This window comes from Polyodon spathula, chromosome 9 (assembly GCF_017654505.1).
Source record: "Polyodon spathula isolate WHYD16114869_AA chromosome 9, ASM1765450v1, whole genome shotgun sequence".
NCBI classification, from domain to species: Eukaryota; Metazoa; Chordata; class Actinopteri; order Acipenseriformes; family Polyodontidae; genus Polyodon; species Polyodon spathula.
In genome coordinates this window covers 2409256-2434951 of record NC_054542.1, presented here as the reverse complement: position 1 = coordinate 2434951, position 25696 = coordinate 2409256, and the positions used below count along the sequence as shown (strand labels likewise).

The following is a 25696-nucleotide window of genomic DNA, read 5'->3' as shown; positions in this document are numbered from 1 at the left end:
AGCCAGTTAATCCTCTTGCTGAAAAGAAGCCTATTTTGCTGGTTGTAATGGGTGGGTGGGGGACCCCATGATTTGGAGTAAAAGCCCTCATGGCTTTATTACTGAATGGAGCATCTGTGGCAACTGGTTAACTAAATTGATTCTTTGTCCCGTCTCCCCTCCGCACTGCAGTTTCCAGGTGGAATGTCGCTATTCTAAAGGAAACTTGGCCAGCACTGGTTACTTGGTGGTGAACCCACCGCCTCCGTCAGCAGCCTTGGCTTTTGGCTCTCTTGGGGTTAGGTTAAGGATTGCCACAGGTAATGGAATTAAAATGCAGGCTATCAAATTTCCATTTTAAACTGGCTGTAGTGTACTTGAAGGTAATGTCTATTTGGTTTTGTGGAGATGTAGCCCTATGTTAAGCACTGTATCCCAGAAGGACTGCTACATTTGACTGGCTGGAGTGTCTGCTTTATTCCAAACTACTTGTCTCTTGCAGACGCCAGCTACGCCAACTTCTACCCACAGTCCCATCTGCCCCTGAGGAGCTTGCTTGGAAGCAAGGTGTATCTGGAAGTGCAGCTTGTAAACCCTCCTAACCCCAATGTAGTTCTGCTGGTCCACTACTGCATTGCCTATCCCCAGTCCTCTCAAGCTGCCTGGGTGATCCTCTATGAAGGGTGAGGTATCCTTCCTTACTGACTGTTAAATATCCTGGTGTCTCCATTTGTCTGTACAAAGCAGCATGCCAGGGCTTTGTCCAGCCGTTACTGCTAGATGTGACCAAATGGCTCACCTTATATTCTTAAACCTACCCTCAACAGCTACAGCACCACCTACTTTTGAGCTGTTTTGATAGGAGTTGACTTTAGCAACCAGTTAGATGACTGGCTCAGACTATATCCAATATTACCTGAAATCACTGCAAGCTATTTATGCTGTTGCAGCTGCTAGAAGCATTACAATGTGGCTGCTATGCACGTCACTCGTAGTTGGCAGCTGTCTGGACTCCCTTCTGCATTTCTCCCCCACAGTTGCCCAAACATGCTGGATTATAGCAGTGCTGCTGGCCTCAATGTCAAATACAATAACGTGCCTGTATCCAAGCACACTCGACGCTTTGAAATACGACTCTTCCAGTTCCTGGACTACAAAACCAAGCCTCATTTGGATGAGGAGGTGAGTTGTGTGGCTTTTTTGTGGTCCAGTTGTATATTCAAGATTGCCTCTGCCTAGACAAATGTGGCATTTCAAAGGCAAATGCTGTTCTAACTATTTACTTTCTCTTAGATCTATTTCATGTGTTCAACTGAAGTGTGCTCCCCAGAACACAGTGTTTGTAATGAAGGATGCTTTGATGGGAGAGGTATGTTCCTGGAATACTATTTGGACTTCTAAGGATGTTGGTCCTTTCTAAAGCGTGGCCTTTCTTTTTTTTTTTTTTAGGTCAAGCCTTCAATTATTGCAGCATGAAGTCTGCTATCTTTATTTTATTTGACACTTCCCCTGAAATATTTGAATTACTCCCCCATTATCTAATATTGGTACCACAAAGTATTGGTTAGTTATTCCAGATGACTCTCTCCTTCCACAGAGATGCCTATTCCAGTAGATCTTAGTGTGGGAGGGCACTGTGCAGAAAAGCCCTGTCCTGGGAAATCCAGTGTAGCCAAGCGATCTGCTTATGGTCATACTGGCTTCATCAGTGAAGGAACCTTCCTTTTGGATGAGACTGTCTCCTAATGAACAGGTAAGTAATTGAGATGGTGGTGTATTGAAGCAGTACTATTTTTTTTCAAGATGGTGCTTTTTGGGCCAAAGTATCTAGGTCTGTGTGAAGTGCACTGATTAGTGCTTGACCTGAAGCTTCATTGTCAAGTACCAAAATATTCTGCCACTTTTTTGCATTTCTTTCAGAAGCACTGGATGCATGTCCATGGACTCCTGGGGCTGCTTGGTTTGCTGATCCTGGTATCTGTCTCTTCCTCAAAAGGGTTGTTTTGCAAATTGTCAGGTCCCAAAAAAGCAGTTTTACTTGAATAAAACTATTTCTTGTTACTTCTGTCTTGTGGCTTCTTTCCCTTCCCCCCCCCCCCCCTTATGAAATTTAATTCCTGCACCAGGTATTGGGGGGCGGGGGGGTTGCATGTTAAGCAGAGTCAGATTAGAGAAACTGACTTGTATAGAACATGTCAAAAGAAACTGGAGTAATCGTGCCTACAATTCCCTGAGTCTTTGGTGCTACTTCTGGTTTGTCCCTGCTGCTAGACGGGGCTTTGTACTTGAGCAGATGGAATTTCATTTAGCTAATGACTTTTTAGATTTGTCAAATTCCTGAAGAGTTCAACACACTTTATATGAAAGATTGAGCAAGAACAGTGTTTTTTACCAATCATTTGGTCTTCTAGTTTTGTGTAGTTATCCTTGTCCATCTCATTCTGCTCTGAATGGCTGGGGGTTGCAGTTGGTCTTAGTGGTCCGTTTAGTACTGTCTCACTTGGAATGCTCATTTGTTGCAATGACTGTCAATCAAGACCTGCACCTACTGCACTTTCCTTTGCCAGCTGGAGTACCTGTCATTCAACATGCTTACCTTGAGATTTAGCAGGTTAAGGTGTGCATACCTTTTTGCTTTAGGTATACAGTGAGTTACTAATTTTGAAAATGGGACGTGAAACTTGGACACTTGTGCACAATACCCTGGCTGCTGGGCTGCCTAGTCCTGCCACAGACTTCAGCCAGTCTGCAAGTTCTGTTCGGCTTTGTTCTGTGCATGTTTCTAGTTGTAAATGTGTGATCTTTTATCTTGACAAGGTATAGCTCTGCTGTGACAAAATTATTTCAATTGGAGTATTGGTAATATATTTATAATATTGGAGGGGTTTGATTCTGATTGATTGAAATCAGCAGAGGTGATTGTGTGGGCACATGCAGCTGGAATACATGTGGAACTAGAGGGTGTTGTGGCTGTTTGTTCTATATGAATTCAAAATGACATGATCCCTGTTTTTCCTGGCAACTACATATACTGAGTTGTTTCTGGAAATATTGGTGTTCTTCCTGTAAGGTATCAAAACAATGGTGGCATACAATGTGGTGCATTCCTAGGGTGTCACAAGACTGCTTGGAAAGGGGCTTTCAACCATCACTTCCCACATGCAGCCATCAGTGGAATGCTGTGTAGAATGAAGTTTCCACCTAGAACACTGCAGCTTTTTCTGGTTTATCCTGTTCTGAATGAGAGCTGCATAGCTCTAACCATTTGGTCCATTTTGTTGTCTTTGTTTAGGCTTAGTTATATTAATAAACTGTATTAGCTAGCTCTGTCTGACTCTCAGATTTAGCTCTGTGCTTTCATGCTTGAGCAATAATGTGCAACACAGAATTTAATACCTGCCTGACCTGTGTCTTAAGCTACAAATGTGTTTGTATTTAATATTTCTACAGTCTTCCATATACAAATTGAGTCTAACATGTATACAGATGTTACAGCAATTAAGTGATGGGTGGCTTTTCTGATTTTGTAATTAACATTCCCTATCTAGTGGGTTTAAACATGAAGGAAATTAAATGGAAACGGTTTACTACAAGTTTGTACTGTAGCACCCCCAGCAGAAATTTACAATAACTGCTGTACATACTGTAGTGTCTGGTGACTTTGAAAACTTCCCTATCAAAATGAGTCTGCGTGAAACCTAAGCCCACAGTGATGGGTTATTTCTCAGGTCATCCTGGTTTATTCTCCAACACGTGAGCCCTGGTGGGGCATTAAGGCGAACTGTATATTCATTTATTGCTACTCCAAAACCACCTATTCAGAACTGTTTTCTCTGTCACAATTGAATATTGAGCAACATTAAGTGTTAAATATAAAAAAAAAAAAAAAAGGCCCTATAGTCATGCTGGGCTGGAGCTCCAACTGCTTTTGTGTGGGTGTGTAAACGTGATGCTTTTTGTGCTTGTTAACTGAACACACACAAAAATATTTAAATGCAGCATTATAGAACTTTTTTAAAAAACGCCCATGCTACGGCTCTCCTGGTGTTTCTCTTGTCTTGTGTGCTTTCTCATTCTCCATTCCACACTCATACCTCCTTGGTTCATGAATACCTGTGAAACCACTAAATAAAAAAATAATAAAAACTACTCTTACTCATTTTATATATATTTTTTGGCTTTGTTCTCTGCTCCAACTACTTCTCATGTCCACGATTGGACCCAGACATCTATGCAACCCATGCCAGTGGTGGGGAGGCAACTAGGTGTGTTTGGTGCTGCAACAGGTATCCATCTAGCTCCCTCCTTGGTGGTAGAAAAGCTCTTTGTACTCTAGCAGCAGCTCCTACACCTGGTCCTGCAGTTCCTGGGTAAGCCACTCGATTGTGCTGCCAGACAGAGGTCACTGCTGCATAAGTTACATCCTCCTGCTGGTTGATAATAGGACTAGCTTGATCTGGGTTGCTGGAGGTTCACTGGTAGGTTGGGGATGCACTTTTTTCTCCTGCTCTGTGGGGGGTGGAGACCTCTGCTGGGCCCAGGGGAGGGCCGATCAGACAATGATCTCTGTGCATGGGGGTGGGGCTCTCATTCCTGGGACTATTGTGTTGCTGGGGTCCCATTTCTGGTGGCTTGCGATTTGAAGGGGCCCAGGTTCCTACTAGCCTGTCCTGGGAGGGTGGCTGGTTCCATCAGGTGGGCCATGGTCAGAGCCATGCCCCGTTGGAAATGCAAAGTCCTGGTTCTGAGATCCAATTGGCTGTCAGTGTATTTGAGAAACTCCAAACCCAGGATGCAAGGGTCTTGTACTGTTGCTGCCTAGATGGGGTGGTGGATTGCTAGGGTTAGTTTTCTCTTCATGGGTCCAAGCTCCCCTGTGACCGTGCGGACCTGGAGAGATGTGGGATCCAGTCAAATCCATGCCGGAATCGCATCAGGATGCATCAGTGTCACGGTCGACCAAGGCTGTTCATGCGACCCCCCCCCCCCCAATATATATTTGGACCGGGACATATCTGTGCCCGGTAGCTCACCCAGGTAGTCTGAGGTGGGAGAGGTTCAGGAGAGCAAGCTGCACATCACCTCTTAGTGCAGCACTCAGCCAGGGGACCTTCTCACTGTCGACCCGGCCATGCAGCATTGTGAGCAAGGCCTCCCAGCTGCTCCTCACGCAATACTGTTGTCTTCATGTCACCAGACTGTGCCTCCATTCCGGTCTACCCACAGCCTCTTCACCTTTCCCTGGCTCTTCTATCCTCCTGCAATTGGCACAGGGCCTATCTCTGGGCTTAACTATAGGTCACATCATAAAACAGCTTGACAGCACCCTATAGTCCTGACATTGTTCCAGAGTAATTAAACAGAGACAAAGCCAAATTACAGAAACACATCAAACAAATGGAACAGATAGTTGGTCCTGCTGTAGTGCAAATCCTTGGGTCATTACAATATATTTAATGTAAGTGTGTTATATATGGACTAATATCTAATCCACCTTTTGGATTTGGCAGGTGGAAGTGGATCCGGGATAGAGAGTACTGCTTTTCACACACCCCCCTCGGACTCATTACAACAATTTAATGCAGCTCTGCTTGGGAGGCCAGGTAAAAGACTCCTTGCTAATTTACCTGGATGACAACAACTCTTCTAGTTTCAATACCCACCTTCATCTAGAACTGGTTTTCCAGAAGTTGTGGCAACACTGGTTGAAGCTGCAACCGAAGAAGCGTAAGCTGTTCCAATATGAGATTCGGTATCTGAGGCACCGCGTGAGCCAAGCTGGTGTGTCGGCAGACCCTGACAAACTTTCTTTTCAAACTGGCCTCTGTCGACTACTGTCTGCCATGTACGTTCATTTCTGCGCCTTGTGGCTTCTTGGAGGTTTGTACCCACATTTTCAAAGATTGCTATCCTGCTACGTGCCCTTCTGAATGGGACTGCCGCGTTGGGGAGGGAAACAGTAGCTGTGGACTGGACCCTGCAGTGCTAAGCTGCCTTTGAGAAACTGAAGACTGCCTTGGTGAGTGTCCAGATATTTTTTAGCTTAGGCTGACTTTACACTGCCTTTTTGGATTTATACAGATGCCAGCTTGGGGGCAGTATGGGAGCAAGTAATCACCTACGCCAGCCGGAGTCTTCACATAGCCAAGCAGAGTGATCATAATTATACTTCTTTTAAGTTAGAACTGCTAAAATGGGCCGTAACCGAGAAATACCTAAGATTCTTAGGGGGGTTGATTTTACTGTGTTCATTAACAACAATCCCCTAGTCCACCTGGATACAGCTCGGTTGGGTGTGACCGAACAGCGGTGGGTGGCACAACTGGTTAATTTTAAGTTTGATTTCAAGTATAGACCAGGTATAAATCAGAATGCAGATGTTATTTCAGGGTTATCTGGAGAGTGGAAGCTCAGGTTGCCCTAGTGCAGATGGAGCCCCTAGAAGAGGAGATCCTAGACTGCTCCTGGAGAGAGTGGCAGGACCAGGCCATTTGATTGGTTTGGACTTAGTGTATGCAGAGGATTCTGCCTGAAACCTCTCTGGAGCGATGCACTACCCGAGGCCTGAAGACTCCTTCATGAGTGGAGTAAGTTGCATATTGAGGCGGTCATGCTGGTGCGGAAGGAGATGGAAACAGGAAATGGAGGTGAGGACTCGAATCGTGGTCCCAAGAAACCAGGGTTGCAAAGTGTGGGAAAGATACCACGCAACCTGTGGCCAGTGCGAAGATTTTGTCTTTTCTAAAGACTGATTTTACCGGTACGAGCACCGGCACCAAGAGATGTATGGCTGAATGCCCCTGGAGCATCTGCAGTAAGTCACCACCAGAGATGAGAGCACCCCTTATTTGCATCGTAACATCCTATCCTATGGAAATCATTGCTATTGACTATTTGTCCTTGTATCGCTCTGGAGGTACTTGCCCTTACAAACTTGGTCATGGTGGATCTGTTTTTCCAGGTTTGCTTGGAATGTACCCACAAGAGATCAGACAGCTCAGACTACAGTAACTGCCCTATGGACAACCGTAATCCAGCTGTTTGGTTGCCCAGAATGTATCCATTCTGATCAGGGTGCAGCATTAGTCAGTTGGTCCAGGGTCTAAGCAAGCTTTACGGGTTCTGAAAGTCGTACCTATGCTTACAATAACGCGTACATGAGTGCTGGACTGACTCCCTTTTATTAAATGTTGGAATGGGTCTATGGAGTGGTGGAAGAATTCACAGAAGCAACAGACAGGGATGAGGATTGGTATGATTTCCGGGCCAAAGACTCTCCATTGTGGCCAGGCGAACTGGTCCTGGTGAACTCCAGGCGACAGAGAAGGGGTAAGTGGCATCTTGTTTTGGACCCTTACCCCTTTGTGGTTATTGTGCCCCTAGGCCCAGGAAGCCTAGTATATAGGATACTGTTGGAGCACCTGGCTGTCACTGAGAAGACCATCCATCAAGTTAATCTCAAGACCTGCTCCTGGACCACGACTCCGCAAGAACCCCCACAAAGAGACCTTGAGACTCGAACCAGAACAGCTGGCACCAGGAGGAACTTTAATTATGAACCCATCTTTTATGCCTATACAGTTGCCTGTGCTTGTGCCCCCCAAGCACATGAGATACTGGGAGATTTAGAATCAGTGGGGGATTTTGGAGATATGCCCACATTGGAGGGAGATCCAGAGCCTGAGATCCAACCTGTAGAGCAGGTGAGGAGGTCCCAGAGAGCCAATAGCAGAGTAGCTCCTATTCGCTATAGGGATTAGCTGCCAATCCTTACGACAATTGACAAAGCAGGGGGAAATGTCACAGGTGACACACTTGTTTATTTTGTTTCACTGTCTAGTGTTTTGTTTTTTTGTTTTTCTATATTGCTTCGTGTGTTTCCTGCATGAGTGAATCTGCTGCACCGAAACCCTCTGAGCACAGAGCAAGACTGGTGATTGGGCAAGTGGTTAGAAAAGGGAGTATAGAAGAGGAGGATTCAGGAGGGTTTGAAGTAATACTAACTGGAGCTTTTGACCACAGATTGCTTTGGACATCAGGACTTTACTGGAGCTCGGGTACTGTAGCCAATTTGGATTTAGTTTTAGTTTGTTTTTTGTATCAGCACTGTTGCTTTTTATCTCCATTTTTCACTTATATTGGCTACGGTACCTCACTAATTTTGAACCACACCTAATGTTGGCTCTGTTCTGTATAGCTATCAGTAAGAAGACTCATGACTACAGTATTTTTGGTTTTAATGCAGGGTATTTATTAAATTCTGCTATCCCTTGGCTTACATTAAGCTTGTGCCAGGGTGAGCCTGTATACTTTTTTCTAGTTATTGCTCCATCATTCTTTTTTTTCTTTCACTTGCACTGGAGTCAGGAGGGTTGGCCTGAGGGGAATGCCTCCTGGAAGGCGAGGAAGAGAGGCAGTGATACAATTTAATTCCTTAAGCACAGGCTGTTCGGGCCCGGAGGAGGCCAGTTTGGGAGTGATGGCCGAATCCTGTGAAGGTCATCAAGGGGAGTACAGTTTCTTTTTGTTCTTTTGAAAGTCTGTTTCTGGTTAGTTAGCTATAGAAGAGATTTACAAACTAATCCTTGCCCTCCATTGAGTTTTTCCGTGTGCATTGTTTCAAGGCACTGCTGTGGCAGCCGACACTGGAAGTACTGACCGGTTACAGTATCCAAGGGTGCAGCGGCAATGCAGTCTTGTCTAGGCTATGAGAGAGGTGGAGACATGCAGGGGTCAAAGGGGAAATAAATAGCTGGGCTGCACTAGAGCGATTTGTGATTTACTTACCTGTACTCCTTGTCCCTGAAAGCCGGTCTGTGTCCTTTCCCAGGTTTCCTGGCATTTTCCCCCACCAGGTTTGACGGTGTCGCCAGGAGACATTGCCTGATGGGTCTAGTGCCTCCCGGAGGATGTCTATGCCGGGTGGTGGAGTCTGTAGAGCTTGACGCTCCGTCTTTTTCTTTTGCAGCCTTTTTGGCAGCTAACTCTGCAGTGTATTTTTCTTGGACTTCTAGTCTTTTTTTTTTTTTTTTTTTTTTACCATGGGTGGGGGGGGGGGGGGACTTTGTTCAATTTTTGTGTTTTTATGCCTCGTGTGCTTTTTAAAAATAAAAAAATAAAAATCAATCGTTTTTACCCCGTGGAGAGTTAATGAAGTTTGTTTGGATTTTAAACCATCCATTGTGACCCCCCTGGGGATAAAGGATTAGCTTTGCAAGACTGTTAATAGTTATATTTGGCCACAACATCCATGCCCTTTTAAAACACAAGGTGGCGATGCTGGCACGACAATTGCAAGTATTTTGTTATAATCAACTGTTTGGTTACTGCAGTCAACCTATCAGTGACATTCACTCTCCTCAATTCTGTCACTGCTTTGTTGCTACAAAGGTAGTACTAGGACTTTGGACATTAGTCAACATTTATAGACGTATGTTTAAGGGTCAGGGTGGTGGTGTGCTAATCTAAAGGGAAAGCCACTGGTTTGGTGGTGGCTCAATTGATACAATCCTTTATCACCTACAGTGTTGTCACTTCCACGCTTTTTTGTGCAGACTGTGGCCGAGACTACAATCCATCTTGCTCAAGTTCATGTCTTTGATTTGGGGGTAGCCAGCAGATGTATGGACAAATTTCCAGAGACCACTGTTATCGGTAATTTCTTTTACACCAGCTGGGAACAGGCAGCCAGTTAACCCTCTTGCTGAAAAAAGAAGCCTGTTTTACAGCACACTTTGCTGGTTCTAATGGGTGGGTGGAAACCCCATGGTTTTGTCACTGAATGGAACATCTCTGCCAGCTGGTAACTAAATTTATTCATCTTCACTGTCTGCTTTCTGCAGTGCAGCTTCCATGTGGATTATTGATATTCTAAAGGAAATTTGGCTAGCACTGGATACTTGGTGATGAACCTGCCACCTCCATTTACCAACCTTGGCTTTTGGCTCAGTAGGGGTTAGGTTAAGGATTGCCACAGGTAATTGAACATTATGCATGATGTCTAATCTTTTTCACTCTCCATTTAATAAGAACATAGTGTACTTGGTGACAAAGTTAATGTTTTCAGTATAACTTCTCCCATTTTGGTATTGTGGAGCTGTATCCTTATGTTGGGCATCATGTCCCATCATGACTGCTAGATTTGACTGGCTGAAGTCCCTCTTTCAATGGCTGGTGTATTAAGAGTAATACACATGCAGAACTTGGTGTCTGGTTATTCTAAAGCACTTCTTTCTTGCGGACACCAGCTTCTACCCACAATCCCATCTGCCTCTGAGATTTCTACTTGGAAGCATGGTGTATCTGCAAGTGCAGCTTGTAAGCCCTCCTAACCCCAATGTAGTTCTGCTGCTCCACTACTGCATCGCCTATCCCCAGTCCTCTCAAGCTGCCTGGGTGATCATCTATGAAGGGCAAGTTCAAATATCCTGATGTCTCCATTTGTCTGGACAAAGCAACATGCCGGGGCTTTTTCTAGCAGCTACTGCCAGATATGATCAGTGACCAAATTGCTGACCTTTTTTTCTCTCCTTCTGAAATCAACCACTCGGATTTTCCACAAACACCTAAATAAATCTCTTTGCAAGTTGCTATAACAAATGCAAGCTTTTTAGATTTTTGCAGATACTAGAAGCATTAATCATTTTTCAAACCTTCTAAAAACAGGCAGTTCTTCCAAATTCTCCAATCACCTAGAAACAATCCAAGAGCCAGTGGCTTCAGAATAGAGGTCTGCTTGGGCCCAAATTTAAATCCTGAGCCTGAGCCTGGCACCAATTGAAATATTTGCATACCCCACCATCTCCACAAACATATTCCAAACATAGGCTATTAAAACACTATTAAAACTATTAAAACTAAGTACCTTCTGTGTACTTTCAAAGTGATCATATGGATGAGCCTATAACTGAGCATCTATCTTTTGCTATATAAATTACATCCTTTGAAATCTTTTATTTCTCTCCAAAAGGCAGGGAAATAATTCATCTGAAATATATATTTAAAAAAAATGGAACCATGTCAACTTCACAAGTGTTTGTGTCAATCTAAATGTAAGGCATGGTATGTTTCTAGTCACCACTTCAGTTTGTGGATCCATTTATATTAGAAATATGTTCTAAAAGGTTTTGATTAAGACATAATGTTTTAATGACACATTAAAATGCTTAGGGTAAAACATAATCACAGACATGCAGAAAGAAATTAAGTTCTTTCAAGTGATGCAAGGCAAGAGATGCCTACAGCATGTCAAACAAATACCCCCTTTTCATCATTTAGGCATGCTTTTATATACAGTTCTTAAAGCAAAGCATGTATAGCTGTAGAACAAACACAGAAGGGCTAATACTGTACTAGAAATAAAACTCAATGGCCACAGGAACACTATGAAAGACCCCGTAAAACATTACTGCACCATTGCTTCCCAATTACTTATATTCTAATTTAGGTAAACAATATCTATCTACAACAACATTACACTTGTATAGTATTGTGAGGCGAGAGTGTATTAAATGGAATGTCCAGACAGTAATTTATGTGTACAGAAATAAAATAATTTATTTTTATTTTCTATACACAACAAAAAGGATTAAATAACAAACGAAAAACAAAATGGTGTGAGGGAAGGAGTGCAGGGGTGAAATCCAAAACAAACTGTGATGACTCGTCTTTAATTTGTCTTCGTGGTGACCATAAACAAAAAAAAGACAAAAGAAATGTTAGTATTTCAAAAAAAACCCGCTGCACAAAACCAGTATCTCCCTTCACCCGTTACTCCTCCTACTTTTTCTTTCGGACCAACCCCGAACACAGTAGTACGTTCCCTTTAGTATGTAATGTCCCGCCTCTGTAGTCAGTGGAACACCAATCCCCAACCGACACGTGTCCTTATCCTTCACTTGACTCCAGTGGCTGGAATTTACATACTCGTACTTCCGCCCCTCACCAAGGTGCCGCCCCTCAAAAGATGACTTTTGCCATGGTCACGAGATCTTGGTAAGGGAAGTCCCGAGTTGGTTTGATGCCACCTACTGTCGGGAGGCTGAATCACAGACCGAAACCCCTTTGACTCATCACATATCCCACCCCTCAGAGTGGAGCCGAAGGAACACTCGGAAACCTCTAACCCTTCCCTTTTACCTCCCTCCCGGGAAAAAAAATCAGCATTTTGATGTAACTTACCCGCACGATACCTTATTTGAAAGGCGAAGGGTTGGAGCGCCAGGTACCACCGCGTAATCCTAGCGTTTGAATCCTTCATCGTGTCTAACCACTTTAAAGAAGCGTGATCTGTGATGAGTACAAAGGGTCGTCCCAGAAGATAGTATTTTAAAGATTCCACTGCCCATTTCACTGCCAGGCATTCTTTCTCCACTACCGAATACCTCTGTTCTCTGGGCAGTAACTTCCGACTGATGTATAGTATCGGGTGTTCTATACCATCTCTCTCCTGGGACAGAACCGCCCCCAGACCAGTCTGCGATGCATCTGTCTGCAGGACGAACTCTCGGCTGAAATCCGGGCTTATTAATGCTGGGGCCTGACTCAAATTAGTTTTAATAGATTCAAAGGCTGTCTGACACTCTGCACTCCACTTAATTTTATTTGGAGCGTTCTTTTTAGTGAGATCAGTGAGAGGGGCGGCTATAGTGGAAAAGTGTGGAATAAAGCGGCGGTAATAACCAGCCAACCCTAACAGTGATCTCACCTGGGTTTTCGTGGTAGGTACCGGTGAATCCAACAAAGCCTGGACTTTTGAAACCAACGGTTTCACTCTACCCTTACCCATTATGAAACCTAAATATTTAGTTTCTTCTTTTCCAATAGCGCACTTTGCCATGTTCGCTGTGAGCCCCGCCCTCCTCAGAGACTGTAAGACGGCTTCTAATCTAGTCAAATGTTCTCTCCAGGAAGAACTATAAATGACTACATCATCGATATACGCAGCTGCATACTCTCGATGAGGTTGTAAAACCCTGTCCATTAGTCTCTGAAAAGTAGCAGGCGCTCCATGAAGTCCGAACGGCATAGTACAAAATTGAAAAAGACCCTCTGGGGTTGAAAATGCCGTTTTCTCACGAGAGGCTTTCGTTAATGGAATTTGCCAATATCCTTTCGTCAGATCCAGAGTTGAAATAAACCGAGCTTGCCCCAGTTTGTCTAAGAGTTCATCTACTCGAGGCATGGGATATGCATCAAACTTGGAGATAGCATTCACCCTCCTAAAATCGATACATAATCGTAGTGACCCATCTGGCTTGTCTATTGGTACTATTGGGCTACACCACTCACTTCGGGAAGGTTCAATTACCCCAAGTTTCAACATACACTCCACCTCCCTTCGAACAGAATCTCTCCGACTCTCTGGAATGCGATACGGTCTCTGTCTAACTCTTAGACCTGGCGGAGTGATAATAGCATGTTCGATCAAATGCGTTCTTCCAGGCACGTTAGAAAACACATCACTGAACATTTTAATTAGATTGCTTACCTCTTCACGCTGATCAGGAGTTAATTGTTCCCCCATCGGGACCTCAATTGCTGACTCTGACTCAATTGAGGGTCCAAAATCCTCTCCCTCCTGTACAGGAGATATAAAATGGACTTCCCGTTCTTTCCACGGTTTCAGGAGATTAACATGATAAATTTGACTTTCTTTCCGACGCCCAGGCTGTCGGATCTCATAATTGACTTTACCAATTGCTCGAATAACCTGAAAGGGACCCTGCCATTTAGCAAACAACTTAGATTCCGATGAGGGCAACAATAACAACACTTTATCTCCAGGTCGAAAGTTCCGAATTCTTGCATTTTTATTGTAGCTTTGTTGCTGCTTCTGCTGTGCCGCTTTGAGATTGTCATGTGCCAATCGACCGACTAATTCTAAGCGATCGCGTAACTGCAACACGTATTTTACTACATTTTTAGACTCCTTTGACTGTTCTTCCCAGCCTTCTCTTATGAGATCCAAGATACCCCGCGGCTGCCGACCGTACAAGAGCTCAAACGGGGAAAACCCCGTTGAGGATTGTGGTACCTCGCGAACTGCAAAGAGCAAGTAGGGAAGCAGTTTAGCCCAATTGCGTTTTTCTTGATCTACAAAGCGGCGCAACATATTTTTCAAAGTCTGATTAAATCGTTCAACAAGCCCATCCGTTTGTGGATGAAAAACTGAGGTTCTAATTGAACGAATTTTCAATAATTTATATAGTTGCTGAATACAGTCTGACATAAAATTAGTGCCCTGATCAGTGAGAATTTCTTTCGGGATTCCCACCCTAGAGAATATTTTTACCAATTCATTCGCTACAGCTATTGCATTCATAGAGCGTAAGGGAACAGCTTCTGGATATCTCGTTGCGTAGTCCACTACTACTAAAATATACCGATATCCTGACTCTGTTCCCTCCAGAGGGCCTACTAAATCTACACCAATCCTTTCAAACGGTACCCCAATAATTGGAAGTGGAACCAGAGGTGCGGGGCGAACTGACTTAGGGGCAGCTAATTGACATTCAGGACACTCCGATACATACTTCCGCACAAGACCATAAACCCCAGGCCAAAAAAACCGGGCCAGAATTCGTTCCTGAGTCTTTTCAGTTCCCAAATGACCTGAAAATGGAATGTCATGCGCCAATCTCATGATTTCTGACTGAAAAGGCCTAGGAACCAATAACTGTTTTACGAGCTGTCCCGTCCCGGGAGCCCGGGTTATTCTATATAATAAGTGCCCAGATACAGAAAAATGCGGAAATACCACCGGTTGTCCTTCCTGCATATCCTTCCCCTCGATATATCTAACCTGTTTCCAAGCATACTGTAACGTGGGATCATTTTGTTGTTCATATCCCAAGTCAATATCTCGGTCCCAATGGTTAGGTACACAGAGAGGAGTGTCTTTTATTACATGACCTTCCACCTCAGTAACCTCGCAGCCCCGGTTACACTGAATACCTACTCCCTTTCCTTGCCGTTTCAACGATTGGTTTACTTTTGTGTCAGACCCCTCCCCTTGTCGTCTCAGAGTTCCCTCATATTTTTCCACCCGACGCTCTCTTTTTGTTTTTCTTGGGCGGATTTTAGGGTTAAACAGGTCGGATTGCAACGGAAAAATCTCGCCAATTGTTTTCTCCTGTTGCTTTAATTGTCCCCTGGTAGAAACTAAGACCATTTCCCGACCTAAAATACGATCAAAAAACGGCCAGTCTCTTCCCAGGAGAACAGGGTATGGTAAACATTGCGCTACAGCCACTTTAACGCAAGCTGAATAATCACCTACAATAAGTCTAACTTTAGTGGTGGGATAAACCCGAGTTTCTCCATGAATACAGGAGATAGCCACTTTACCCTGTGGCTCCCAGGCTACCCCATCCAAGAGAGCTTGCCGAATCAATGTTTGTGCACACCCAGAGTCCGCAAATGCGTAAGTACTCTTTCCCCCGACCTGTACTCTTAACTGATAAGGGCCCTCCCGACATTCCCCAGTGTTCCTACCTGTTACTGCTGACCAGGATCTTGTCGCCAGGTCCACCTTTCTTACTGGACAATTCCTGGCAATGTGTCCAGGCTCATTACATTGGTAGCACACTTGGTTAGGAGGCATCAACGGAGTTAATCTGTCCTGCGAGTCCGCGACCGGCAGGTTAGGGGGATTCTCTCTCGCCCAGGATGGGGCTAACCTCGACCTCCATGGTCTGAAGGTCCGGTTACCCCCTCTGGGCTTCATTGGTTGGTTGGTCCGAGTTAGTTTAGGGGCAGGAGTGGGGTCTGACCCGGCACCTTCGTTTGCGTCTTCGTAGGCCTCCGCCAGGAGGAGGGCATCCTCGAGAGTGGTAGGTCTATTCCTCTTAATCCACTCTCGATTCCCTGGCGGTAGTATAGACGCAAACTGTTCTATAACTATTTTCTGCACCAGTTCTTGGGGTGTATGTTCTTCTGGCCGCAGCCACCGGGTGCACTGATCTAAAAGATATTGTCCCGCAACCCGGGGCCGCATCCCCTTGGACAGCTGGTATTCCCGAAAACGGCGCCGGTATGTTTCCTCCGTGATCCCGAGGCGTGAGAGAATGGCTTCTTTAACTTTAACATAGTCCCCTGCATTCGTGGCCGTCAGGGCTCGATACGCTGCCTGAGCTTCCCCTGTCAGGCAGGGTGCCAATTTCATGGCCCAGTGTTCCCTAGGCCACTCTGCAGCCTCTGCCACTCTCTCAAACGTAATCAAGAAAGCCTCGGGATCATCTTCCGAGGTCATCTTCTGAAGATTAGGCTGAGCTGCAAACATCCGGGCAACCGCTCTCTCTGATGTTGATATTGATAGTTTTTCTACCAGCTGTCCCAAGAACTGGGCGAGCTGTTCCAGGTGCCGTGTCTCTCTCTCCTCTCGCTTCTCCTCCTGCTCCCTAAACATTGTCAAAACTGTAGCTGGATCCATTTTCACTTCTGACACCACGTGTGAGGCGAGAGTGTATTAAATGGAATGTCCAGACAGTAATTTATGTGTACAGAAATAAAATAATTTATTTTTATTTTCTATACACAACAAAAGGATTAAATAACAAAAGAAAACAAAATGGTGTGAGGGAAGGAGTGCAGGGGTGAAATCCAAAACAAACTGATGACTCGTCTTTAATTTGTCTTCGTGGTGACCATAAAAAAAAAAAAAGACAAAAGAAATGTTAGTATTTCAAAAAAAACCCGCTGCACAAAACCAGTATCTCCCTTCACCCGTGACTCCTCCTACTTTTTCTTTCGGACCAACCCCGAACACAGTAGTACGTTCCCTTTAGTATGTAATGTCCCGCCTCTGTAGTCAGTGGAACACCAATCCCCAACCGACACGTGTCCTTATCCTTCACTTGACTCCAGTGGCTGGAAGTTACATACTCGTACTTCCGCCCCTCACCAAGGTGCCGCCCCTCAAAAGATGACTTTTGCCATGGTCACGAGATCTTGGTAAGGGAAGTCCCGAGTTGGTTTGATGCCACCTACTGTCGGGAGGCTGAATCACAGACCGAAAACCCTTTGACTCATCACAAGTATGTTTTACATTCAAAACCACCCAAAGACCTTAAGAAAAACAATAAAAAAAATCATGTCAAAATAAAAGTGCCAAGCTGTTCAGTAGTTAAGGTCAGGCATTGTTACATGCCAATGCAGATATGTAGGTCTTAAAGTGATATATAAACTAGGAGAGTCTTTGAATCGCAACTAGACGAGGAAGACCATTCCAGAGCTTTAGAGCATGGCAACTGAAGACTGTCTATGTGTTTATCTCAAAGCTTGCAAGCAGACCCTTATTTGAGGATCAAAGAGAGTGAGTGAGCTGGTTAGGTGTAGGTGGGGCTTGATCTCTAACGTAAGTTAAAAGCAGAATCTTAATTAATATGTGGATTGGTAGCCAGTGAAGAGACAGTTGCATGATAGGCTGACGCATGTCAATTGTTGTCAATAGCGGGTCATCCAGAATATGTATGAACTGCAATCTGTGTATGGAATCAGAAATCAAGATAATAAATAATGCATTACAATAGTAGAGTCTAAAAGTCATGAATGCATGAACCAACTTCTCAACATCTCACTCAGCTAGACAAGACCTAATCTTAGCAAGATTACAAAAATGGTAAACTGTGTTTGTCACAGCTTTAGTGTTGGTCTAAAATGTCATCAGTGTGACCAAAGACACTTCAAGATTTCTAACCTCATCTGCGTCAAAATAAAATCTAAAAATAAACATACCAGAGAAAAATGCATTATTTAATACAAAGTTATTCAGTCCATGTATTTCCATTTGACAGGCAGCATTTCCTGAAAAGAACAATTCAATATTATAATATTTCTGGTATACAAAATGTCCCAGTCTCACCTATAAATAACACATTTTTTTTCTCTTGTGCATTTCCATATTCATATCTAGTTATACAAAAGATAACTTATTTTATTAAAACAGGATCATTAGCACTTGTTAAAAGCTAATTTGTGGACTTTGGTTTCAGCTATAGTCTTTGATTATTAAGAGCAGAATACTTTGATTGTATAGAGATAGACTAAAACAGGAAACAGTTGCTTCATTTTCTGTTTTTAATAAACTGAAAACTAAATCAAAGTAGAAAGGTGTTTCGGTTAAAACAGATTAGGAACAAATCCGTCAAGTTAAATGTTGTACACTACACTGTTCACAACAGACAGAGTCTTAAACACATAAGTTCACAATATACTGTAAATGTATTAACATTGGTACCAACACAATTAAACAAAGCTATCATTTTAAACGCTGAATGTGTCATGTGAAAAATATCAGAATTGTAGGATAATAAAGATTGTAAAACCGAGACATAGTCAATAACAACATCACTGGCAAATAATGGCATTGTAATATCATGTCATCATTTTGCACTTTCAGACTTAGAAAAAAATGACACCTCAGGGACAATAAGAACTACAATGTCCTGAAGTATGACATTACTGCTGTTTTATTTTCGAATATTATCATAGTCAAATGCATTAGTACACATGCATTGCTTTATGCGCTTATGTTAATTCTAGTTTTTCAGATTACCGTTGAGCTAGAGAACTATTAAAGGTGCACCATTCCCTCCTTTGCTGTTACACGGGTTGAGCACAGCATGAACGGCTTCAGTGAATTTACTATAAAAAGAAAGTAAAAGAGTCATCTTTTCAGCATCATAAAAAGACAACACCCCCCCTGTGTAATCCAAATACACACCGACTCTTTCTAAATTGGAGTTCATGTTCAGTTTTATTGACCTATTATCATGCCATCCTGTGCAGTGGCCTCCGCTGCAATCCAGAGACCATGAAATGTTATTTCTCCCCAGCCAGGTTTTCCCTTTCCTGGGCAGTGAAGAATATGCAACTCCAATCTCCCAGTCTGTCTTGCTTTTTACAACCACTTCCCAGTAGTGCCTTCCAAAGTTGAACCCCTCACATCCCAACACGTACAAGGTGTCATCAAACCTCTTGGGATTGTACGGGGATTTCACAGGCTCATCTGTGTAGCGCACAACGGTTCCATTTTCTGATAAAATTAGATTTTCATTTGCAGTTCCAGGGTCCAAAGTGATAGTTGTTGCATCTATTGAGAAAAAGTAAAAAGTTGTGGTCAAGAGGTCCAATACACAGAAAAGTTCCATTTATAAAGCAATATTGTGAGTGAAGTACCTTAACATGAACCACATGTGGTGGTATACATATAAAAATAACTATTTAAAATAACTGATTATGCAAATGTCTGTTTTATTTATGAATTATATTCTGTAGAAAGGCCAATGCAGCACTCGATGTGCCCCCCCCCCTCCCCCCAAGCAGAAGTAAGTCTAAGTCTTGGGTGATCTTCTGTATGTTTTTAAGGAAGAAACAAAACCTGTATTTGGGAATGTAACAAGGATGATTGGAGATCCGGATAAAATCTTTTTTAATCTGTATGGGACACTGTCAGTGTCCACAAGGCCTGCTTTCTTATTAAAAGCAGAGCATACAGATGACTAAAGAATGAAAAAATACACTGAACAGATCCCAAGGACTATTATATATTTCAGTGTAAAGGAACCTGATTGCAGCTGCAGCTTTAAAATGGCTACAACCAGAACAATCCTGAAAAAAGTGAGCATTAAAGTGATACAGTACTTACATGCCAAAAAAGCCTTCCTGACAGAGGCAGTCTGTTTTGTTAAACTGTCTGAAAGCTTAGTAATGGATTTAATTAAGGATGAAAGTTTTTCTTCGTCGACGACTGTTTCAGGAACAATTAGCTGTTGCTTCCTCAGTATGGAGTGCATTCTAAAAATAAAAGCGTGTTAGCATTTTCAAGAGACTAATTATTCTTGAATAAAGATCTCAGATAAAGCAGATGGGTGGTTTTCTGATCTACAATGAACTTTTTTTCATTTTAGAACCTGCAAAAAATCTGTGCAGTTAAGCACCAGACTCGCTGTACCATCAAACAAAAGAATGCTCCCAGAACAATTCCAATACTGAAGAATTGACATTTTAAATGAAAAACTGGACGTGTGCTATAAATAGGATTATAATTCATAATTCTGGTGTACAGAAGTCACCCTTAGAACATATGCACAACACTAATGATTAATAATATTATGAGTACAATGTTTGTTTTTTTGTGATTTAAAATAAGCTAATATATGTTGCGTGCAGGGAGCCTCCGATTCTAAAATAAATAACTTGAACAGACAGAACGTCTCGTGCCCTCCTCCCCCTCCCCACTGAACAGCATGACATCTCTTCATGAGAGATTCTCTATATCAGGGGTTCCCAAACTGAGGACACAATCCCATGTGGGCCGCGCGAGCAAAGACATTCTATGTATTGTTTATATGTAATAATGAAAAGCAATAATAAAATAATAATGAAGAAAAAATTTGATTCAAATGAAAAAAAGAACAATTTAGATTGTTTATGTAGTGTTTTAGGTTTTGTCATTTTTCTTGAGTGCTAATAGCAGGGCAGCTAAAAGTAGGTGGGCCTCGGGTAAAAAAAAAAAAAAAAAAAAGTTTAAGAACCCCTGCCCTACACCCAATGTGTTATCTTGCCCTGAAATAAATAAATAAAGAAATACATTTGAGCAACCAGCACTTACCTATATTCATTGCAGTTCACACTCTGAAAAAGAAAATTGATGATGCACTATTTATTATTTATCTGACATGCCTAGGACTGAGACATTTGTATCTATAATTCATTAAGAACTCTGCTGCTCGCATGGTGTTCTCTCTGTCTCTCTTCTCCCATGCTACTCCACTGGCTACTCCAATGGCTCCCAATCTCCGCTTGCATCCTTGAGCAGACTGCACCCAACTACCGCCAGACCCTCATCTCTCCCTACATGCCACCGGACCTCTCTGCTCCGCCTGCACAAGAAGACTGGCTGTACCTCCTCTACGCTCCCCTGCCTCCAGAGCCCGCTCCTCCACCCTCGTCCCTGCAGTGGTGGAACGACCTTCCTATGGATATCAGGACTGCCCAGTCCCTGACCACCTTCCGGCGCCTCCTCAAGACACACCTCTTCAGACAACACCTGTAAAACTCAACTCTTCCTTTCTGGACAATATGGCACTCTGCCCTTAATGCCCTTTAACTTGCACTTATCTGCTCCCTATTTTACTGTATTTAATCCTGCACTTAACCCAATCTGTAGTATTTTGGATTTCACTTGCACTCGTATCAAACCCTGATGAATCTATCAACACTGTTATCTGCTCTTGAACTGCCCTGATATCAAATTGTGCTGAGTTTTGTATTTGCTCTTGTTCGTACTGAAGTCATTGCATTTTGTTTCATGCTCTTAATTGTACTGTAATTTTTTAGATGTATTTTGTGTGTACAACTGTAAATTGCCCTTGGTAAAGGCGTCTGCTAATAAAATAAATAAATAAATAAATAATAATAATAATAATAATAATAATAATAATAATAATAATATAACAGAGCTAGGCATAAGAGTTATATAACAGAATGATTTTATTATTCTTTTTATAGATTCCTCACCCCACCCCTAATACATGTGAAGAGCAATTCTAAATAGGATTGTAAAACAGCACCAGAAGTATTATCAGGATATAACATATTTAAATTAAATATATTGTTCAATGTTCTGCCCAGTATTCACTTGTGGCATGGTGAACAATAGCTAAGGAAAATACAGGTCTTGTGGTTTTAGGGAATTCTGAGAAGTTGTGTACTGAATGTCTACAGGAAAGCAACGAGAGGAAAAACATGGTTTACCTTGAGGAACCTTAAAGTGTCAGTCTGGTTTAAAAGGTGGTGAATCTGTTGGAGAACTCCTTCCACATCATCTAGCTCCTCCACCTGTTCATTGGTCTGGGATTCGATTTGTGAAATGGCAACCTGCCTTTCAGACTCAATGAACTGTAGAGCCTGTAGTTCATCTTCTTCAATGAGAGCTTTTATCTGTTTATAATGATTAACTGCTTTTTCATGGAAAGCTGAATATGCATCCTGTAAAAAACAGTAATCCACATCAAGCTGGCATGACCAGTTTAATAGGTTCCAGAAGTATCTTACAGTCTTATACCTAACTGTGGAACAAAACCATGGCAAACTATACAGCAATTTCATTGCTCTGGCTCATCCCAAAACCAGGAGACTGCTGACTGAAACATTTACATTTGGTACTGCAGTGAGTCACTATGATGATACCATTATTTGGATGGCAGTGCAAGCACTGTATTTGTTACTCAATGTATCTGAAGACAATCTGTAATGCACGGTTGGGGCTTTGATGATACTGTAAGAAAATACTTCAGCTAGAAATCAGAAAAAAAAAAAAAAAAAAACTTTTCAGCATATTGTACTTGTAGGATTAAGAGAACCTGGTTTACCTTTTATTTTACTGTACAATGTTCACCATAAGAACACTTTTCATTTGAGTTGTGCTATGGTACTGTTCATACACAAAACATAATGTACTAAAGACTATGATAAGGTCTATGTCAGTAACAGTGTATAATAGATAAACTGCATAAAGCAAAGAGAGTTGTAAATATAAATTGTGAAGGACAGAGAGAGAATAACACTTTTGCAGAACCCTAGTGATAATTCACAGCAATGACATATCACCTACATGACATCACCATGTTTTCCCCTTCACATTTTAATGAAAACTGCCAGTGCATACAGTTCAGTAACGTTTGGATATATCCATTAACCTCAGAAAGGTGTCGATGGTATCAAACAAGACACATTATTATCATCTGTAATTCTAATCCCTAAAAATAAAAACCTTTGGGACATGGGGGTTAAAAAGGAATAATTAATCAGATACATTCATGTTAGTATACAGGGCCATTCTTAGGGATGGGAATTTTAAATGTTTAAAACATATAAACTCTAAAGAAGTGGTTAAATGTTGAATAATATGCTAGACATAATCGGTCACGTGACAAATTTCACCAAATGCATATTTTTTAATGTATTGATTTTAGTAATTTATCATCATATACAGTCAGTCTCATATACACACGTATCAGACTGCTGTGGAGCCAGAGTAAGGACAGGTATTATAAAAAGGAAGGGGTTTGGCAATTGCCTCCAAGTAGCTTTTCTAATTGGTGCAACAGAAAGATTGACACTGGGGCGGGTTTTATTCTCAGTCGATCTTGCCCTTCATTGGGGCACTCTGTTTTTCATGTTGTAGTGGGCGTGGTATGGTATCAACTCCACCGTGTAATAAAGTTAATGACAAGAGTTTTTTTTTCTGAAGTTTTTATATATTTTTAATAAAATGGCATCTCTAAACAAAGGAACGAACCGAAGCCACGGGGCCAGCACAGGGTCATCTCAATAGTGCGGTACTATGGGGTGCCAAACAGGCAATATATCAACTTTGGGATATATATACATCAATGTTTGAAATATATGGATTGATATTTTATATATATATATATATATATATATATATATATATATATATATATATATATATATATATATATTCTATTGATTGCTTAGTATTATATGCAGGACGACCACTATAAGATTGTTATCTTTATTAAAAATGTGCACAGATGAATGTACCGGTTAATCAACTAATGCCCATAAATTAACTGATCAAAAATTTGAATCGAGTGACAGCCCTAATTTGAATATATACTTTGGTGTTTACGTGTTTTTACTTTGTAGTTATGTCTTTGCAATGTTAAAACATCATTTGCTTATTTAGGGTTTCTTTGCTTATAAAATACTAACCAGCGCTATCCATTCTGTGCCAACTCAACCAAAACATAATATGCCCCCCACCCACAATTTTGACATGAAATTATATACAAGGCTGGCAGAGAATTCTTTTAAGTTTTAGGGTCATAGATATCTGTATACCCATTTGTCAACCCAGTTTGAAATTTCCAATTCAAAAGTTTTCTTAACCTTTTAAATCCTCTTACTGATCAGAAGGACTGAACAGGCAACAATCATTTCTCCATGTCAAACCAATTGCCTTTTCTCACCAGCTGAACCTAAGCAAATTGATATCAAGTCTTTGAGGTCCAGCCTGGCTAGCCTCCACCTGGCCTCGTGGGTGCCTGACCAGCAGGGGTTGCTGAAGTGTGATGTGATAAATTATCCCCAGACAATTTTCCTCCCAAACCCATTGGGTTCTTAGCCATAAAACAACCTTGTTCTCCACATGGTAGAGATTTAAGCTGGCAGGTCAATGTGCCGCCAAACCAGCTCAGAATATTTTACACCTTTTAACATGGGCCTGTATGAACTAAACATGGAAAACATTGAGCAGGAGCTCTTGGCTGAGAGGTATGGATTGGCCTTACAGTAAAACAAACAAAAAAGTTGCTTACCTGTGAATGAGAGTGTATTTCTCGAAGCTGTTTTATTGTATCCTTTATTTTAATCTTCTTTGTATTAAGGTCCTGTAATTTCTCAACAAGGGAATCCTGGTAAAGAAGACATTTGACACTGTCAATGGGATGTGAAGTTGGTTTTATAGGCTGTTTTAAGTGAGAGGGAAGCTCCAATTGCCACTGTCCCTGTTCTACCCGCTCTGTAGATAGGGAGGCCTTCAACTTTCAGTGTCATGAACAGAGCAATTTACACAAACATTTATAAATAAAATAAAAAGTGAAGACATTTTAGCAACACCACCAGAGGTATCAGTTAACTGATAGACAGTTTTGAGATAAAATTGTAAGAAAACTGACGTATGGATAAGGGGGTGGTGCATCAAATGTTAGGAGAACTTTTTCTGAACCAAAGCATTTTAGTTGGATAAAAGTATGATATTAGCCAGGAAGTAGAACATTTATATTGGAATAGTATGCATAGGTGATAGTGCATTTAAAACTTGAAGTATAAATTCAAGGTTACCAAGGCAACAGCACAAATAAAAGCTTGATGTTTATTTGGTAATAAAATAACAATCCTCCAACTGAATAGCACTGTGGTCCATTCAAGGCTTTACTTGGCTTTATCAGTCACACATGAGCTTATGATTTGTCTGTAAAGTGATTCTGCTCATAGTAAAAGCCTGGAATTGTTTGAAACCACTAATATTCAACATCCCTATCCCCAATTGTATTCAAACCTCTGCCCTCTTTATTCAAACCTCCTTACCTCTGCTTCTTTTTTTGCTTCCTCTATGGTACACACTGTGTGCTGTTTGTGCTGGCCCACGATACAGCAGAGCATGCAAATGCAAGTGCGATGCTCTCTACAGAAGATCTTTAGGATTTCCTTGTGCTCGGGACACTTTCTCAAGGACATTGCCTCTGCAGGCTCCACCAGGTCGTGTTCTTTCAGGTACATCTTCTCGCTGTGGGGACGGAGGTGGGTCATGCAGAAGAAGGCTTCACACTGAAGGCAGCTCATCACGGCGGGGGCCTCTTCTTCCAGACAATAATCACAGATAATGCCTTTCTGCTTACACCTTGCATGCTGCTGCACCTTCTCAGACAGCTCTCCATTCTTCACTAGTCTTGGCTTCACCTCAAACTCAACATGGCATTCGGGACAACTGTACTTGTCAGCCGCTGTTTTGTGCTTCAGATGATCCTGAATGCATTTGAGGCAGAAACTGTGCGAGCAATTAAGCGAAACTGGATATGTAAATACCTGAAGGCACATAAAACAAGTTAATTCATCTTTAAAGATATTGACAGATTTCATAAAACCAGCCATCGCAAGCAAAGGCACTCTTCTTGACAGGTCTCAC

At 42.1% G+C, this 25696-nt stretch overlaps 1 protein-coding gene and 1 long non-coding RNA gene across 2 annotated transcripts; one reads left to right on the top strand and one right to left on the bottom strand.

Moving 5' to 3' along the window:
• Positions 1-1272: 1272 nt before the first annotated feature.
• On the top strand, positions 1273-1962 carry LOC121321131. Its single transcript, XR_005950916.1, has 3 exons — positions 1273-1348; positions 1577-1732; positions 1900-1962. It is a non-coding gene; the product is annotated as an uncharacterized LOC121321131 (long non-coding RNA).
• Positions 1963-17719: 15757 nt separating this feature from the next.
• On the bottom strand, positions 17720-25696 carry LOC121320923 (zinc-binding protein A33-like). Its single transcript, XM_041259703.1, has 6 exons — positions 25099-25696; positions 24327-24422; positions 21739-21972; positions 20594-20616; positions 19628-19776; positions 17720-19072 (listed from the first exon to the last, which is right to left on the bottom strand). Exons 1-6 carry the CDS (start codon positions 25660-25662, stop codon positions 18543-18545), a joined length of 1596 nt encoding a protein of 531 aa, XP_041115637.1. The 5' UTR covers positions 25663-25696; the 3' UTR covers positions 17720-18542.